Consider the following 18,227-nt stretch of genomic DNA (forward strand, 5'->3'; position numbering starts at 1 on the left):
GAAGTGTGTGGAAACATAGGCTCTCTATATGTATCCATATTCCTTTTCCGGAGTTCACCTCCCCCCCCCCCCCCATTTTTTTCCAGTCAGTAGAGCTATTGGCGCATTGTTATATATGAATTTGTTTCGATTTTATCTGGCAAATCAGTAGCAAAATCAGTGTGTGTGTGTGTTTTGGCAGATTGTGCATAATGTTTCATATTTAACTATCGATTACTTTTTTCCAGCATTACATCTTTATCAGTATCGTTTTGTTATCACTGCAACAAAATTGGCTTTTTGAATGATTATGACGTCTTTGATTTGATTTGATTTCTGCTTTCACTTCTTTTAACACTTTATTTATGAAACATTTTTAATATCTATGCAAATAAATTGCATGTTTTTAACCCTATTCTCACCAGCGGGGGGAGGGGGGAGGGGGAGGGGGGGGGGCTAAAATACCCGACGTTTCGCGTGATTACTCCCCAACGCATGGTGCTCACGCGGCGATAGTTTATGACTTTTTTCTTTCAAGTATCGCGCAACTTTTGTCCCTACCGGGCATACCTTTATGAAGCCACGCCCCTTTGAAAATAATTCGTCGACCCAAAAATTGCTCAAAAACATGATTTTGTTTACAAATCCAATGTAAATTGTGTTTTTGCAATTAATTCATATAAAAATAAATATTTTTACTTTCAATGACTGATAATGATTTATTTTAGCATGATTATGCTTTAAAAAGTTTCTGCGACAAATTTTGGCAGGCTTCCAACCCACAATTCATATCATATTCATCGATAAAAATATCAATTCAAATCATATCTAATCACATTATATCATAATTATTGTCATATCGTATCGTATCATATCATCATATCATATCATATCATGATTTTTATCATATCATATCATATCATATCATATCATATCATCATCATATCATATCATATCGTATCATATCCCACTGCTTGATGCGTAGGCTGTACTGCCCTTTTAGCTCCACAGAGCTCCATGTCTCACCAAACAGTTCTAATAGAGATTGATTGACAGTTTTAGGGCTTTTGAGAGAAGGCTATCTTCTCTTTAATGCAAAACTAGCAAGCCGATGTAACGTCAGTGCGAAGGTCAACACTCTTGTGACACTGGTGGACTTTGATCACTTGCTTGTGTGTCAGTGTAATCAGTTATCTGTGCTGTGGTAGCAAGAAATGCATGAAATGCGGCTCGATTCTCGGGACCGCGGTCGTGTTAACTTCCGTCATGGAAGCGACGTTGGTCCTCATACACAATAACATACGAAGTGCGCATTTTAAGCTTCTATACCACAACAACTGTATACTTGCAACAAAATGTTACGCGTCGACCTTGCAAATGGGTGAATGAATGGATGAAACGAAACACAGGAAAGTCAAAACGTTCATGTTCTGCGGATCGAGATCGTCTAGCCACCCAAATTTGAAACGCCAGCCAACCACACGCACAGGCTTCCCAAGCGCGGTGTACTTCATCAACACAATCTGACATTGACCAATAGTTCTGAAATCACACACAGAAACCTGACCATGACTACCTGGTTTAAGAAGCACTCGAGTCATTTCATGCTCCTTGGCGGGCTTGCTCTGGCCATTTTAGGCTGCATCCTCGGCTATGCCGTCTTTTCCTCATCGTCGGGCAAAGGGACTGCGACCAACTCATCGACGATCATCGACTGGATCGACATCCAAGATACCAGCGAAAATGTCACAACGAACCTGTGTTCGAACCCGACGTTCAACGTGCAGCAGTGGACCATCTTGAATCTACCAGTGGCAGTAAGTTTACTTGGAACGGAATCTTGATGTGGGCCTATGTAGTGGTTAAGAAAGAAATATGCCAAACATAATAGGCCTGGTATTTGAAGAAAAAAAAATCTCTAAAAGAATCTTGTTTCTCAAACTCTACTGTCTACAAATAAATTTGCTGGTTTTGTTATCGTTATTCTATTTTATCTACTACTACACATGTACTAGCTACTACTGCTACCATCAGTATGTCGTTATCATTGTTTTAATTCTATACGTTATCATTATTCTACTTTAATCATTATTATTACAGGCCCTATCTTTATCTATAAGATTACAATCGTTATTGTTATATTAATTGATCTTGATCATCCTATTCTATTGTCATCATTGTCGCCATTGACACTAGGCCTAATCATTGTTATACTTCAATGTCATTGTGACTATCATTAATTTTGATGAGGTTTCTACTTTCTGTACTTCACAGAACACGCTATGTCCAGGCACATCTTCATTATTTTCGTCTTCATTGTGACGTTAATAGTAGTATGCAAATATATAAAGTTGACCATGCAGAGATTTTTTATAGCATGTAATTAACGAAGTGTCAACCCGCTTCTGTCTGCTTCATCGAAAGTAGAATTTGTATCAACACTGTATGTTCAAGTTTCCTTAACGCAAATCCGTGTTGCTCAATGATAGTTTCCTTTCATCCTTTTTTTTTGTATGAAGACAGTTGGCGTATGTGGAGCGAATTTACAGTGAAAATATAAATTAATGAACCATGACAGTGAAATGGTTTACAATCTCTTGGACTCTACCTCTTTCTTCCTCCCCCCACTTCCTCCTCTGATCCTCCTTCCTCCCGCTCATTCCTCTTCTTCCTTCACCTCTTATTCGTCTTTCTATGTATCTGTATCCAATTATTCCTCCCCTGCCAACCCATTCTTCCTCCTCCCCTCCCTTCCTTTCCGTCCTTCCCTCCGCCCGCCCCTCCTTCCCATCCCTCCTTCCCATCCCCTCCTCTCTCCCCTCCTCCACCCCGCCCTCCCCTCTTTCCCATCCCCTCATCCCCTACTCCATCCCCCGCCCTCCCCTCCTCTCCTCCCCATCCCCTCCTCCATACCCGCCCTCCCCTCCTCCCATCCCCTCCTCCTTCATCTCATCCCCATCCCCTCCTCCATCCCCTCCTCCCTTCCCTCCTCCCTCCCCTCTTCACCATCCCCTCCTCCCTCCCCTCCTCCATCCCCGCCCTCTCCTCCTTTCGGTTCCCTCCTTTCCCCCCCCCTTCGTCTTTTTACTTATCTGTATCCAATTTTTCCTCCCCTGCCGACCATTCTTCCTCCTCCCTCCCCCTCCTCCATTCCCCGCCCTCCCTCTTCCTCCCCTCCTTTTTCCCCATACGAACCCGTCTTCTTGCTATCTCCATTCTCCTTGTCTTTTTCTCCCCTCTCCATCTCCCTCCCCTGCCATCTCTCCCTACCTCCACCCCCTTTTCTTCAATCACTTCTTTTCTGGCAGACTGTCATCATCGTATTCTTTGGCTTCTTCCAGCCTCGAGCTCGCCTCTTTCCGGGCTGCTGCAATGGAAAGCCGAGTGTAGCGTAGTGAGTATACGATGACGGCCGAACCATGCAGTTTGTCCATGTTCTGTTCTTATTTTTCATAACCTATTACAATTAACCTCTTACAATATGCATGGTATGGAAGGTCAATATCCACTGGCATTGTGCTCTTTGGCATTACTTCGATCCGGAGAAATCAATCATTTTTTTTTAAAACAAGGTACCAGTAGTTTACCGAAGTTTTAAACTGAATCTTACAATCTGATGCATTTTATATATAGTTCACAATAAGCATGTATTGTGTTATCAGTTCAATTCATTTCAATTCATTTCAGTTCGATTCAAACCTGCTTTTATTTTATTTCATATTAATCCTATAATACAGAGTATGTATACAGTGATAAATCATATAGCGTTAACAATTTGTAAGCTATATAATTATTATGCAGATTATAAAACTTTTATGCAAAATATGAACGAATGAATAGAAACAATACATATTTTGCAATGGTGACAAAAAGTAAGCATATCGATGGAAGAGGAAAAGCAGAGCTTGTAAAGTATAGGTCATTATAGGTCAATATGCCAAAATCATGATATATTTCCGAATTTACCTATTTACAGTAAGGGCATTTGGGGATAACTGAATGAATGAATGAATGAATGAATGAATGAATGAATGAATGAATGAATGAATGAGAATGAATGAATGCATGCATGAATGAATGAATAAATGAATATATATGCATATATGCATATAATACATGTTGCAGGTGATCAAAAAACGTTACACACACTGTTTTAAAGTACTGTATTTTTAAGTATAGAGAACATACAAACTTAAAATGAGATAAAGTGTTGGGGCAAAGATGCACTATTCGTCCTCTTCGTCTTGTAATCATCCCTTCTAAGGCTACATCTCTGGTAAATTAATTGACTTATGTCGCATGTTGCAACATTTCTCTCTCATACTGCCGTTTCCATTAATCTTTCTTCGTTTGTTTGTTTGTTTGTTTTTCTAATTCTATTCTGTTTTCCTTCTCCACAGTTCCTCCATATTCTCATTGACCTTTCTTTACATTCTCTCCCTCAGTCTTCTCAATTGCACTATCTCATTCCGATTTCTCTGTGTCTTCTTCTCTCATGTTTTTCCTTTTAATTCCACTGTTGTATACATGTACATAATTATTTACTATCATTTCCGTCTGCAATCACCACAATCCTTTTCTTCCTCTCATTTTTTTTTACATCTTAGTTTTTCCTTCCATTTTACCTAACTGCGCTCTGTTCTGACGTAATCTTCTCTACCACTCTGTATGGTAAAAGTGTTTGGAAACTGTCGATGTGCATCGTGCGTCGATCTCTCTTGAATTCTCATTCTGCACACTTTCCAATAGCCCTGTTAATCTTCTCGACTCGTACTCGGATCGGCTCGCATTCGTATGCGCCTTTGGCATTACGTGCATTGGGATCCTGGACCTGTTCACGGGCAACTACTACCTGGAGCCCAACTACGAGGATCTGCCGGAGATGGTGCGAGGTGAGATGGTCGTTTGTGGATAATTATTAGAAGCCGCAAATGCCCGCTATTCTCAGGGTGATTAGGCATTCCTGTCTCATATCAGCTTGATTCAAAATGCAGATTGTAACCTGAAAGAGAAATCATGCATCCGCGGCGCTAAACACACGCATTCTTCAAGGAATTCTTATCCATTCACTATCCACTTAAAAACAATGTCTGTTATTTTTCTGATCATAGTATGAGGACAAATAAAATCTCTCGAGATGATATTAACACAGGCGCCTACGTCTCAAATGATCCACGTCTTACAAGCTTTGCTTTTCAATGGACTTCTTTTTTTTCCATTCTGATATTTACTTTTCTGTTAATCTTCCATATGTACATTGATATTTTTGTTTATTTAATGAAATTGTATGTATAGTTTATTATAATTCATGTCACTTTTATAATACTTTATGTGTTTTCTACTAACCCTGTCTACAAAATGATAATTGTGCAATACTATTTATTTAGCTTCTGTTTTTGTGGACGAATGGACAAAGATGTCAATTGAACTGAAATTGGACTGATATATTCTTGTCTAGTTATATACTTAGCAGTATTCTTTTAAATCTTTAAATTTCGGTAATTTTGCTAATTCTTCGGTCAGTTTTATCCAGGTTGCAGATAGTTTGTCTACAAAATGATTATCATCCTTAATTTTTTTACCAGCCACAATGCACTTTATTAATTCCCACTATGTACCTGCACACACACACACACACACACACACACACAAATATGAATTTAAAAAAAAATGCATTAAAGTCCTCAATCTTCTCTTTCTCTTTCCTAATCAGGCGCAGTGCGCAGCTGCATGGCGTACGTCAACGTGTTCGCCATAGCCTTGGTGCATTATCCAATCATGGTCAGTCTGACGGTTCAAAACTGGGTCGTCAGTGACGTCATAGGCCTACTGTACACGCTGGAATGGTGAGCTGAGCTGATAAAGTGTCAAGTCAAATACATAATTCTGGTGGATCATGATGTAAGCGATGCCAAAGTCAATACGCCCAGCCGAAGTTAACTGTTAGTTTCACTTTCGTATACTTGATATAGTCCTGTTGCCTCACAAAATTGCCATACTACGTGTATATAATTTTGAATGATACTGCTGCTATAAAACAGAGAGAGAGAGAGAAAGAGAAAGAGAATATATGTATATATATATATAGAAATATATACTGTACATATATACATACATATATATTATACATATATATGTATATATAATGTAAGTATACTTCTAGTTGAAACGTAAAGTCTTTAGGCCATAAAAATAACGTTATTTAAACTTCTGAATGCGTATTCAAACACCACGGTATTACTGCACAAGATGCGATTGCAAAGTTATTTTATTTTTAGAAATATTGATGCGCTTCCTTTTTCCCATCTTCAAACTTTAACAATGATCTTACGCAGCACTGAAATTTGCATTGGTCTAGGAACATTAATTTGAATAATATCATCACTTTCTTGCATTGCAGGGGATTCATGTATTACTATACACTAGCCGAATGCCCATGGCGAGTAAGTATTGGTTACTAATGACATTTTCAGAATAAGAATTACAATCATGAATGGCATTGTTCGTTTCTTCTTCTTTTTTTCTTTTTTTCTTTTTTTTTTGGCGTAGGTGACTGATTTTTTTAAGCATTTCTACAGAAAATAGGAGAAAAAAGTCACGCGGAAAAAAATCAAGGACAGTCATGTTGAACATGATAACATCCAATATATTCAATAATGATTTAAAACTTAAAGAACTCTTATTTCTTGATTATTGATCATTTATTTCTCTCACTCTCATATAATTCCAGGCATGAGTGCTGTCATAATCTAAGTAATTACAATGTATTTCTGTTATTTTTTGAATGCTGTCGGACACCTCTGTTGTGGTTATTTTGAAATAATCATATCTTTCATAATAATATTTTGCACGATTTTTCCGTTTGGTCTTCCCTCGTCTGATCAGCCAAAATTATTCTGCTCTAGAAATCCATTTTCATTTTCTCTGAAGAGAATTATTCTTTTTTTAAACCAAAAATGTCTTGCTTTAACCCTTTGTAAATTACGTGGTATGGCGTCGTTGCTTCAAACTTCGACGCTGAGTCCCCGTTTCATTGTATGTATACGACTAGAGACTTAATTGGCACTACTAAAAGCTACACGAGTCATTTCTCGCTATTCGCCTTCGTTGATGTATGTTTTGTGTGTATTTCTTACCGGGGTCTTCCCACAAGACCGACACCCAAGAGTCATACAGCCCACGAGTTCGACATTGAAAAGAGGTCCATGAGTGTCATACAGCTCACGAGTCATACAACCCGTGAGTTCGACACTAGGTAAAAGCAGCCCACGAGTTCGACAGATGCAACACGGGGCTTAATGTGTCGGTCTCGTCTCGTGGGCCAAGTTAGCTTAGTGTCGAACTCATGGGCTGTATGACTCGTGAGCTCTATGACTCGTGGGCTGTATGACTCGTGGGTGTCGGTCTCGTGACGTGCACCCTTTCTTACCTCTCTCTCTCTCTCTCTGCTGATACAACTGAATCAGGAATCCGAGACACTGGACGCAAACACTCTCATCTTGTTACCTGTCTACATCATGTACATCATACTTACGGTACTCTTCGGGAAAAGGATGTACGAAAATCACAAGATACGGAAAATGAAGAGAAAGGTATAGCTCTCTTTCAACTTCACGCACTCAGGTTCAAGTTTATATTACTTTTTTTAACAGAATAAACAGATGAGGATGAATAGAGATATTGACATTTAAAACTCGCTTGACAATCTTTTATTCTGACATTTTTTATTCTCTTTGTAATATTCAATTGCATTCTCTTTTGCTGTTCTTCATTCAGTCTTATTTATTTATCTAATTATTTCACATTTTTGTTTCCAAATGATTGTGAAATTATTTGGAAGGAGGGAGAGAAACTCCTATAGTTCGACAAATTGTAGAGTAATTTACTACACTATCAGCTTGATCTTGGTGCGGATGTTGAGGTTTATTTGTTACGAGATGTATTTAAGAAAAAAAAAGTGTGGGGAAATGTCGCACGTGAATATCTATCTTGTTTTTGTTTTTTGTTTTTGTTTTTTTCACCCAGTTCCTATCCGAAAATAATCTATAAAACTTCTGGATAATGTTTTTAAGCAGAAAGTTGGAATCGCTAGCATATAAAATCACTACATTAGGCACATACATACAGCAGAATAAAACCATCAGTGCAAATACGTGAGAAAGAATACCGGTATTACTAATCCCTGAAGCTAACGCCCCCGTCTGATGATTCAACTTCAACGTGATTATAGTCAGACAGAAAACCAACGAGTGTGAACTACGTTTTACCTCCATCGTAGGGTCTGGAGACGAGACTACAAGATAAGCTGTTTGAGAAGACGCATTACTACGAGAGAGTGAAGTACCTTTTGACTCCTAAGGAGCAGTGGGATAAGTACGTCTTCATTATTTCATATAGCTAATTCCAATTCAACTCAATTTCAGTCTCCAACAGAACGTCAAATAAGTTTACAATGCTTGCAAAAACATTCTGTTGCTTGCAACACAATGCCAAGAAAACGATACGCTGGTATGGATATCGGTATAGATAGATAGTTTGTTAGTTAGAAACTGGCTTGGACAGTGATTTAGTACTTCGATTTTTACCTTCCAGCTCCCCCCCCCCCCCCCCGTATGTATCTATATCTGGACGTAGGCTGTATAACTCGTGGGTGTCGGTCTCGTGACGTGCACCCGTCAAACATGTCAATATAATGTCAGTTCTTTCGTTAAGGAAATAAAATATGTATGATATACAGGGCAATTAATTGTTTAAATGTTAGTAAATGTTGGATAAACGTGTATGTGTGTGTGTGTGTGGATGTGCGTTCCTTGTAACGATGTTGCTTTGGTGTGTATGTTTTACAGAAACCAGCCAGAACCAACCAAGTTACAAAAGATCTTGAACAAGATTTACCAAAACGAACCAGGTAAGATATACAAACCGTCTGACATCAAGGACACATAATGGGTTGGGACACTGTTAATATGATTACGTATCTATTACTAATTTATTTATAACTAAATCGATCATATAATTTCTTGTATTACGTGTGGGGGAATGCACCCTACAAGCCCAGCTTTTCAGCATTCTTCCCCATTTCCAACATTTTCGTATACTTACAATTTTTTTTTGTAAACTTATCCTTTATTTTGTATTATGATGACATTTATGTACTTGTATTCAATTTCTGTAATATATTTATATGTTTTTGTTGGAAATGAAAAATAAATGAATGAATGAATGAATGAAAAATGAATTTCTCGCGACCTTTGAGAGTCACTGTGGTAAGGGGTATTACTAATACTGTATCTTATCTTATCGTTATTATTATCTTCATAAACAAAAATGGTATAAACATTGATGATAATAATTATAATGATAAGCAAAATATTGTCTTATTCGTTATTTTGACCTGCGTAGCCTCTTCAGTGTTAGAACTGCTCCTCCGAGAGGACCTCGCCATTATAACCGTACCCCAGCATTACCAGTTACCCATTTACACTCCAAGGTCAATTGTAGGCTAAACATTTCATTCAAGGACAAACGCAACGGGCGGAAAATATCAATGTTTAATTATGTATTTACTTTTTTTTGCGTATTATCCTTGAAGTAATCGACTTTGTAACAGTGATGACGAAATTTTGCGATCTAAGGTTATTGTTGTATGACATTAATGAATGGTTTCTTGCAGGTCAAAATTTGCTCAATTTAAAGACTTGTGCAATGGGACACCATTTGTCGATTTGTTTGATCGTTTGATTGTTTATCTGTTTCTTGTTTACAGGATTCCGGTATTCACGACGAATAGCGTGTACCATAGGACTAAGTGCGCTGTGTCTATATTGTGTAAGTTGTCCGCCGTTTTGGGCCAGGGGATTATGAAAGGAAACCCAAACCCAAAGAGCTGTGTGAATTGAGTGAAAGCAGCAACATTTGTAGAATACATCAGTGAAAGTTTGAGGAAAATCGGACAATCGATGCAAAGTTATGGATTTCTAAAGTTTTTGTATTGGAACCGCTGGATTAGGAGACTACTAGAGGTTAGGACGTATGTGTGGACAACAATATAAAGAAAACATATAGAAAATTCCACAAAATTCAATTTTCTAGCATGATGAAAGAACACTTGACTAACCACTTTCAAAAAGCAGGGGAAATTATACTACTACCCTTAGAATATGTCAGTATTATAAGTTGATGGAATGTGTAATTTTCATGAAAAATGATGTTTTTGTGTAGAATCACCTTTATATTTTCTTTATATTGTTGTCCACACTGACACATTGAACATGATAATATTATGCTATAACAAAATGCGATATGTCATAAGACCTATATAATATGAACATCGGTTAGATTTTGAGTATTTCCAATTGCGTCTGTTTAAACCTTGTCGAACCCGATAGATAGCTATGAGAGTGGAGGCTTCGATAAAATTGAATAAATATTAATATCTTTCTACACCTTCCAAATGCCGGAGAGATATTGAACATGTGCTGCCACATCAGTTTAAATATAAAGTGTATCGGTTGAAGAGAAAACGCCAGTTGAAGGAGTACAACGGCATGTAGCATAATGACTGTGTATATTACATTTTACCTCTTATATAATTTCAGGTTGGAATAATTTACGAAACCTTGGACGTGACTTTGAGAGCAATAGCGAATGCAACGTTTGCAGTCGATGGAGACCTTTACGAACTGTACCGACAGGACAACGATACAGCCGGCTTTTACGACCTGAAAGAGTTTGTGGATACTGTGGTTTGTAAGTCTCTAAGCAGGAAAAGTATCGTTTCCTCTTGGATGCTTGATATATGTACCGTTATCTGGAGGACACATAATCTGCTTAGTATATTGTTGTCACTAGCTGTACAATAGATCTTCGCACGCTACACATCCTTGTTCGAGTGGCCGTACAGACGTGAGAATGCAAAACTAAAGGAGAAGGCATATCTTAAAGGCTGATTTCTCATACAGTAATTAAATCAATAGGTGTCAGATGAATCGAAGGTAACCCCCTTACTAGTGTATTTTACTGTATTTCATGACACAATTACATTTGTTACATACATCTTGAGGTCAATGAATGCCGAGTAGTAACAAAATATTTAAAAATTCAGTGTTTACAATCTTCAAATGATATTTCGTGATACAGAATGGACTTAATCACTCCAGAGTGTGTCATATTCATATTAGCCCAAGAAGACTTATGCCGGGGAAGCTACATAAAAACAGATACTTGTAGGGGTAAGGTCCACGAAAAGAAGTCGAACATACTCATACACACATCATACACACATACACACATACACACACTGCACGCACGCATGTGCACCTGGACCAGCATGCGTACACACACACACACATACACACACACCCAAACAAACAAAAAACAAAGAAACAGAAAACTCCAACAAGATCGTCATAGGACGACATTAAGTAGTAAATAATGTGGATGCCTGCAGCTGAGAGAGGAAGAAGAAAATCCGTGTATGAAAAAACAAGAAATTGGAGATGAGACCATGTGGAGATGAGACCATTTTGCGCTGAAAAGTCGAAAACTTGCCTTACATCTTGAGCGCGGTCGAAATTAACCCCGTCTAGATTCAAATAACAACAGAAAAAAAAAGTCGGTTAAGCTGAGATTTAGTTCTTGTCACGGCTTTTGATTGCCATGAATCTCTTATCACCCTCACAGACACGTTTTCTCCAACTGTCTTTGCTGCGATGGTCATTATGATCTGCTATGCATTCATCGCCTTCCACACCTACAGGTATACTCATTAAGCTTCTTAGTGTATTCTTTCATCATCTATTGTCTTCATCAAACCCAAGTTTCTTTCTTCAGAATGTTGTTGTTGTTGTTATTTGAATTTATTTGGCGTTTATCATTCCCCTAGGAATACTTACACCAAATCTATATTCATAAAATTTCTTTAAATTTTCAAATTTTACCCTATATTATTTCCATGTTATTGAAAATAATTCAAAAATCATATATGATATGTATTATGAAAATAATTCAAAAATGATAAAAGAATGAAAATACATGCAATAGTCTCGAACGTTGCGATTGAAGATGTAAGCCGAAATACTAAAAGTTCCTTGATTGTCATCAGATGAAAAAAAAATTAAGCATAGACAGTTAATCATAGTTTGCGTTTTACTGTCCCAGCTGTTTCTCATGTTGGTAAGACGCTAAAAAATGTTGAATGTGTGTAATTTCCCACAGAAAAGAATCGTCATTAATGCGTCTTAACATTTCATATGGATTTCGTCAGTAGCATGACAAACATCCACTTCATTGAACCGCTTTTTATCATGAAGGGTGGTACTCTATATGATAAGATTGTCTTTTCGTTGTGGTGGAGCGAGGAACACAATGAAGGAATCGGTTTTTGTCTTAAATCCGCGAGAATGTAAATGTATACATTCGCAGACAAACAGCAAATGGAAAATGCTATTTTAAACGTTTTCTAATAAAATATCATTTCTCTTTTGTTCTGCATTCATCTGTAGTTAAGGATTTCGGCAAGTTTATATAATTATACTTTTTTGGTAATATATTATATCCTGTTTCTCTCTCAGGAAAAATACACTCAGCCTTTGGCGAGGAGATAAAAGCTTTTGTCCGAAAGAGAATTTCAAAAATACAACCCTGGTGGTAAGAATCTTTATAATCCCCTATGAATAAATGCTCCTGTCTCTACTCCCTGCATTCCTGCTCGGCAATTTGTTGTTCATCATATCCCTCTCATTATGTACTCACGTTGCTTTTTAATTCGTTTTTTTTTTCTTCTAAGCTATCTTCTAATACACCTATTAATGTCAGATGCCTTCTATGTCATATCATTACTTTGCTGTTATGAAATATTGTATGCTTATGCGTACTGTACAAGTGTCTTATTTTCCTTCGTACGTTAAAGTAATGTATATACCGAACGTGTGCGAACAGCTTTCCGTTGCGTCGTGATACGATCCCATAATAGTTTTCAGAATGTATTTCTTTTGTATGTTCTAGCAGAAAACCATATAAAGCCGTTAATAAAAATTTAAAGAAAAAAGGTTGACTATTCTTTGAACAGTGTTGAATAGAAGTCAAATTAGAAAGTTCCCCATAAAAAAATACAATGTTTTCCGCATTCTACATTGACAATGGTGCGATGTCATTGTCGTTAAAAAATTATCATGGACACGAAAGGCAAGAACGATACTAATCCACAGTTCTTATTGACGTGACAATTATCTATTCATTATAATTCACCACCCTTTACTATCATGTTGAACAGGTGTCGAGTTTCAAATACTCTGGTTTCCACATCGGCTTCGTGTTATGGGGTGAGTAACCGTGTTAGGACTTAATGTTTTCCGTGGCACGCCTTTGTATATGAAATCGTCAAATTGTGTTTATTTTGTTGTTGTTGTTGTTGTTGTTGTTTTATTCCTGGACTAATGTTTAAACGTGGGATAGATTCTTTCACCTCCTTAGACAGTGAAATAAAGACGATAGCTTCTTTTATAAGCATGACGATGTGCGCGAGATTTTAAACATAAGTATATATATTGGTTTGAACTTTTGATTACTGTTTGTATACGGTAGTATTGAAACGTTATTTTTTAAATTTCCCTATACAGGCATAAAGGTTGTTTATAATGTAAGTATAAATTGATGTATGGAAAAGCGTATCCATAAATTAATTTAATGTGTGATGTAATGCAGTCGCAGGTGCCAGTCATTATTTTCGCTATACAGTATACATGGTCTAGCAATAATGTAATCATGAATTTCATGTCATGTGTACAGGCTCCATTTTATTATAGCAGTTGATGCATCCCCTATCTGCACTGTTTGAGGAATTTATAAATCAGAATTGGACTGCATTTTAGCTAGTTATTCTAGTAGTGCCTTCGAGATCGTTAACTTTGCCGTATGATAACATGGTTCTTTGCGTAGGTTTCATACTGCTCCAATTGACGCTCTGGTTACTCGTCTTCCTGGTCATCTACTATCTCGTCATCCCTCTCATCGATCGAGAAGAAAACTGGGTATGGTCCATGATCAAAAACCAATGGTGAGCGGCTCGCAGACTACTCTACAGATGATGACATATTGAGCACGTCGTGTTACGGTGTAATGAGTACACAAAGTTCCATTAGGTTGCGTTGAGGCTTGGACCCTGTTTTTTGAAGAGATATCATTGATTATAATAGTTGATTATAATAGTTGATTTCTATAGTGAGTCTATGGCAGCCTGTGTGGTAAGGAAGGCTTATAATCGATTATATCTTTTGATAAAACGGGGCCTAGGTATATGTAATGCGCAACCTGCAACGTCATAAACACAAATATGACTAGTCATAAAGAAGTAAAAGGAGAATATTGTATCTCATCTGGATATTATAATCTATTTTTTTATATTTTGCGCTAAGTTTTAATAAAAGTTGTTTTGCTTTTTTATGATTTTTCCCTTTTAGCGCCTGTTTCTGAGCAGTTCGCTCGTTGTTACTCCGATTGGCGTACTACCAATGAATTGACGAGAACAATTATATTGTCAACAACAGACTTTTCTCTTTATATGTTTCAAAGGAATTGTAAGAAGCATGAACATGTAATTAGCATTATTAGGATGAGTCTGGTCTTGACCACATGTATAATGTGTATTTAAATGATGTGTGCAGAATGTTGTTTACGTGTGTCAATCGTCACGTATCGGTGTTTTTTTAATAACTTTATAAGATAAAGTGTAACATTAGCAGCACCACAGATAGTGTGTTCCAGTCGTTGTTTATGCCAGCTCATAGGAATTTTCACTGAGATCATGACCTATCAACAGATCTGGTCAGGAAAGGACACGGTCTCTGTATTTTATTTGTTTGTTTTTTTTTATGCAACTGTTTCAAGAGACTGTGAACCATGAATTATTGACTCGGGGCTTTCATACATTTTGCTTTATTGTAGGTTGACAGTAGTCGTGTATCTCAGCATATACTACAGTCAATTAATATCAGCAAAATACTTCTTCCTCCATGAGCGAGGGGCAGAACTCAGCATCGATAATAGGTAAGTAAATGAAAAAAAAAATGTAAACATGTACTTCTTAATGTAGCCATATATTTAACTGAGATATCCACATGTTATCTTCTGAAGCTAATCCATGCCGAAACAAATGTGCACAATACAAGATGTGTGTTCATAGGATGATATTTTTCCTATAAAGCTAACGTCATTCACTGCGATATCAGTACATAAGTACAAACTCAGTTTATCTCGGTATGATTACGTAACTCGAGGCCCGCGTGAGAGTTGTAGAATTCTTATCTCTAGCTACTCTGTACCATTGGAAATATGCACATTCTGAAAGTTCGTCTGTTCCCCTCTCAAATACTAGGCGAATGTTTCACGTTCAGGTGTACTTCATGTTCTTCTTCAACGTCATTCTCGGTTTGGCCTCGTGTCTGTTCCGGATATTCAAATCGGTTTTGTTCGGATTGCTCCTCGTTGGTCGGATAGATCGGTGCTTGCTCATGAGGGGATTCGAGCTCTTCGATTCAGGTAATTTCTCCATCATTTTTGTCTTGTCTTGGTGAATGATATCATTAATTCTAGATCAAACCCTTATTGTTTACAACAGTTATTATGGAAAAGAGAAAAAAATTAGATCATACTCTGTAGCACTTTATAATGAAGAGATAAACAGATCTCATAAACTTCTACTTTTCGTCACAACTTAAAGCGTGTCAATTCTTGATCCTCTAAGTTGTGTGCCCCGAAAATATCACCTGCACGATTCATAAATAATAACCGCATCTTTTGGGGACTCAATTTCATTGTTGTTTATTTTCAGACTCTGTCTCTTTGTGTCATTTGATCTATATAGGTATCTCAAGAACTTCTAGTATTAATAATTTAGTAATTATTTTCCATGAGATTTTGGTGTTCCTATGCAGAGAAATCGCTTATGTTTGAATACAAGATAAATCAACTTCTCTTGTGAGTTGGGACTACCATAGACGTTTTAAACAAGTCGTAAATTGTTACCATAGAAACACAGAATGAAGTAACGTTATTGAAGATTAGATAACGAGACAAAATCGCAGCCAATAGCGTCCTAAGAAACTCACGTCGTTTTTGTGTAATAGCTCATACTGATCTAAGATGAATTCATTTGTGTCATTTCAACTTCGCCCTTTCATGAAAAAGTTGCCGCTTTGTATTAGCTGACCTAATCTTAAAACGCCACCCCTTTTTTATGAAATGACACGCTGCTACCATTAATATCATTCACACGTATTGTTATACTGTATATAGGATTATATTATTACATATGCAAAAAGTGAAAACGATCTACATCATACGTTGTTTGTTCGTTCGGTGGTGGTGGTTTACTACGCAATGTTGTTTCATCGTTTTGGCGTTGACAGGTTACAAGGCTTACCTGGGCTTCTTGCAGCTCGAGGTCGCCCACACTCACCCCGTGGTCGTCACCTTCTGCCACTTCCTCCTCCAGACACAGAAGGAGAAGAGGGACAACGTTTCCGACGTCGACGTGGAGGATGACGGTAGGTCGTGAAGCAAAAGGAAGAGAACTGAGAAAAATGTTTTTGATTTTTTTTTCCATGATCCAACAGAGATAATTCACGTCTACTTTATGAGACAGGTACTAGACATACCTTTAAGTATTGCAGTGTGTGTAAGATTTTGGAAGGTAAAAAAAAATTACTCCCCTTTTCCCCAGCTATCTTATTGGGAGAGCCATAATTATGTTATCTGAATAGGGGAAAATGTGGTATCTCTATTCAAGAGGGATCAAAGGTATCTAAGCATGTTCGTTTCCCTTCTTCTGATTTGTTTACTTTTTCTCTTCTACTTTTCTTCTTTTCTTTCTGTTCGATGTACAATTCAGTAAGGATGCTATTAATGTTCTAGTGGTATTACTAAACTCAGTATGGCTGCATAAATGTTTTCCATCAATCATGTTTCTATAAAGCATTACCCGTTCGATATTCTGTTAAATGTACTTCAGCTGGAACGAAACGTTTTGCGCTTGAAATTGAAGACTAATAACTTTTATTCCCAAAGCAGTGTTTCGAACTAAGTTTGTCTTTGTCTCATTCTCTTTTTTTTTCCCACATGTTTCAGTGGAAGTGGAGCCCGCAAAAATAGGCAAGAGTCGAAACAGACGGGCCCGCAATCGTTGGCATCTGGCTTTGACTCTGCTGAAAAACAACCATCTACTCTCGCAGAGACTGTCCGCCATCTTGCAAGCGAACCGGGCAGAATTCTTGGGACAGATGGAGAGCGTTCGTCGGGCAAGGAACCAGATACTCACCGAGCAAGCCATCAACAAATTCGTCAATGACTCATGCGACGACGACGACGACGATGATGATGTTCCCTTGATCCTCGACGAACCGGACTGTGTTAAAATGAGCACGACGAAGGATGAAGAGGTGGTTGTAAGATCGGGTTCCGGGCATAGTTTGCAGAAAGCCGACAGCAACGACGAGGAACGTCGGATTCTTTTGGAATGGCCACATGCATCCGACAACGCTCGTTATCGTGCTATTCCACTTCGTGAATCGGAGGCATAATCATCTTGATTGTTGTTTGAAGACTTTGAAACAAACTACAAGAGCGCGGAGAGCGTAAGCTTTCGCAGAGGACGTTTAGCGTAACAAACGCCCCAAAACTGTTGCACACAGCATCATAAAACAAAATACTAGATATGCATTGTGATCTGGATTCCCACTAAAGACCTATCACGTGTTCCTTTTATTGTAACGCATGTATCCTGAAAAATTAATTCATCAAACCCTGCCTATCACTTAACTATTCGAGTGCAAATAGACAAACAAACATTGTAAAACCCTCGCAAAACACTGTTTTCTTGGCGGAGGTGAAAAAAATACGAAAGTCTCCCCACTCAATTATTATAGCCACGTTAGAGTTTTTTAGTAATTTGAGTGAACGAGAATGTTTTATCATTTTCTGGAAAGTTGACGAATAAAGACCAAGATGCAAGTGACGCAACAGATAATTATTAATGTGAGCGGTTTTAGAATGAAGAGACAAACCGGTCGCTGTGTGCATTATTCAAAGAGGTTGAAGATATTATTGTATCGTACGTTTTTGAAGAGAAATCTAACAATGCAACCTTCAACAACATTGTGCTTTATATCTTTGTGTGTCAGAGGTGCAGCTATTCTAGATGTGTAAATATAATATTTGAAACAAAAAAAAAAAAGAAAACAAAAAGCGATACT

The 18,227-nt window shown here is 37.6% G+C and overlaps 1 protein-coding gene across 1 annotated transcript; it reads left to right on the forward strand.

The window, feature by feature from the left end:
- Nucleotides 1-1,214: 1,214 nt before the first annotated feature.
- LOC139719820 (stimulated by retinoic acid gene 6 protein-like) lies at nt 1,215-17,555 on the forward strand. The gene is made up of 18 exons (XM_071631207.1): nt 1,215-1,796; nt 3,288-3,373; nt 4,729-4,871; nt 5,693-5,825; nt 6,380-6,422; nt 7,446-7,571; nt 8,258-8,352; nt 8,826-8,887; nt 9,746-9,807; nt 10,578-10,728; nt 11,662-11,737; nt 12,552-12,627; nt 13,253-13,301; nt 13,918-14,035; nt 14,923-15,024; nt 15,353-15,516; nt 16,386-16,523; nt 17,104-17,555. The coding sequence occupies exons 1-18, from the start codon at nt 1,548-1,550 to the stop codon at nt 17,553-17,555; spliced, it is 2,325 nt and encodes a 774-aa protein (XP_071487308.1). The 5' UTR covers nt 1,215-1,547.
- Nucleotides 17,556-18,227: the final 672 nt, after the last annotated feature.

Source organism: Diadema antillarum, unplaced genomic scaffold (assembly GCF_040938485.1).
Source record: "Diadema antillarum isolate AM-2024a unplaced genomic scaffold, OU_Dant_1.0 scf00000115, whole genome shotgun sequence".
NCBI classification, from domain to species: Eukaryota; Metazoa; Echinodermata; class Echinoidea; order Diadematoida; family Diadematidae; genus Diadema; species Diadema antillarum.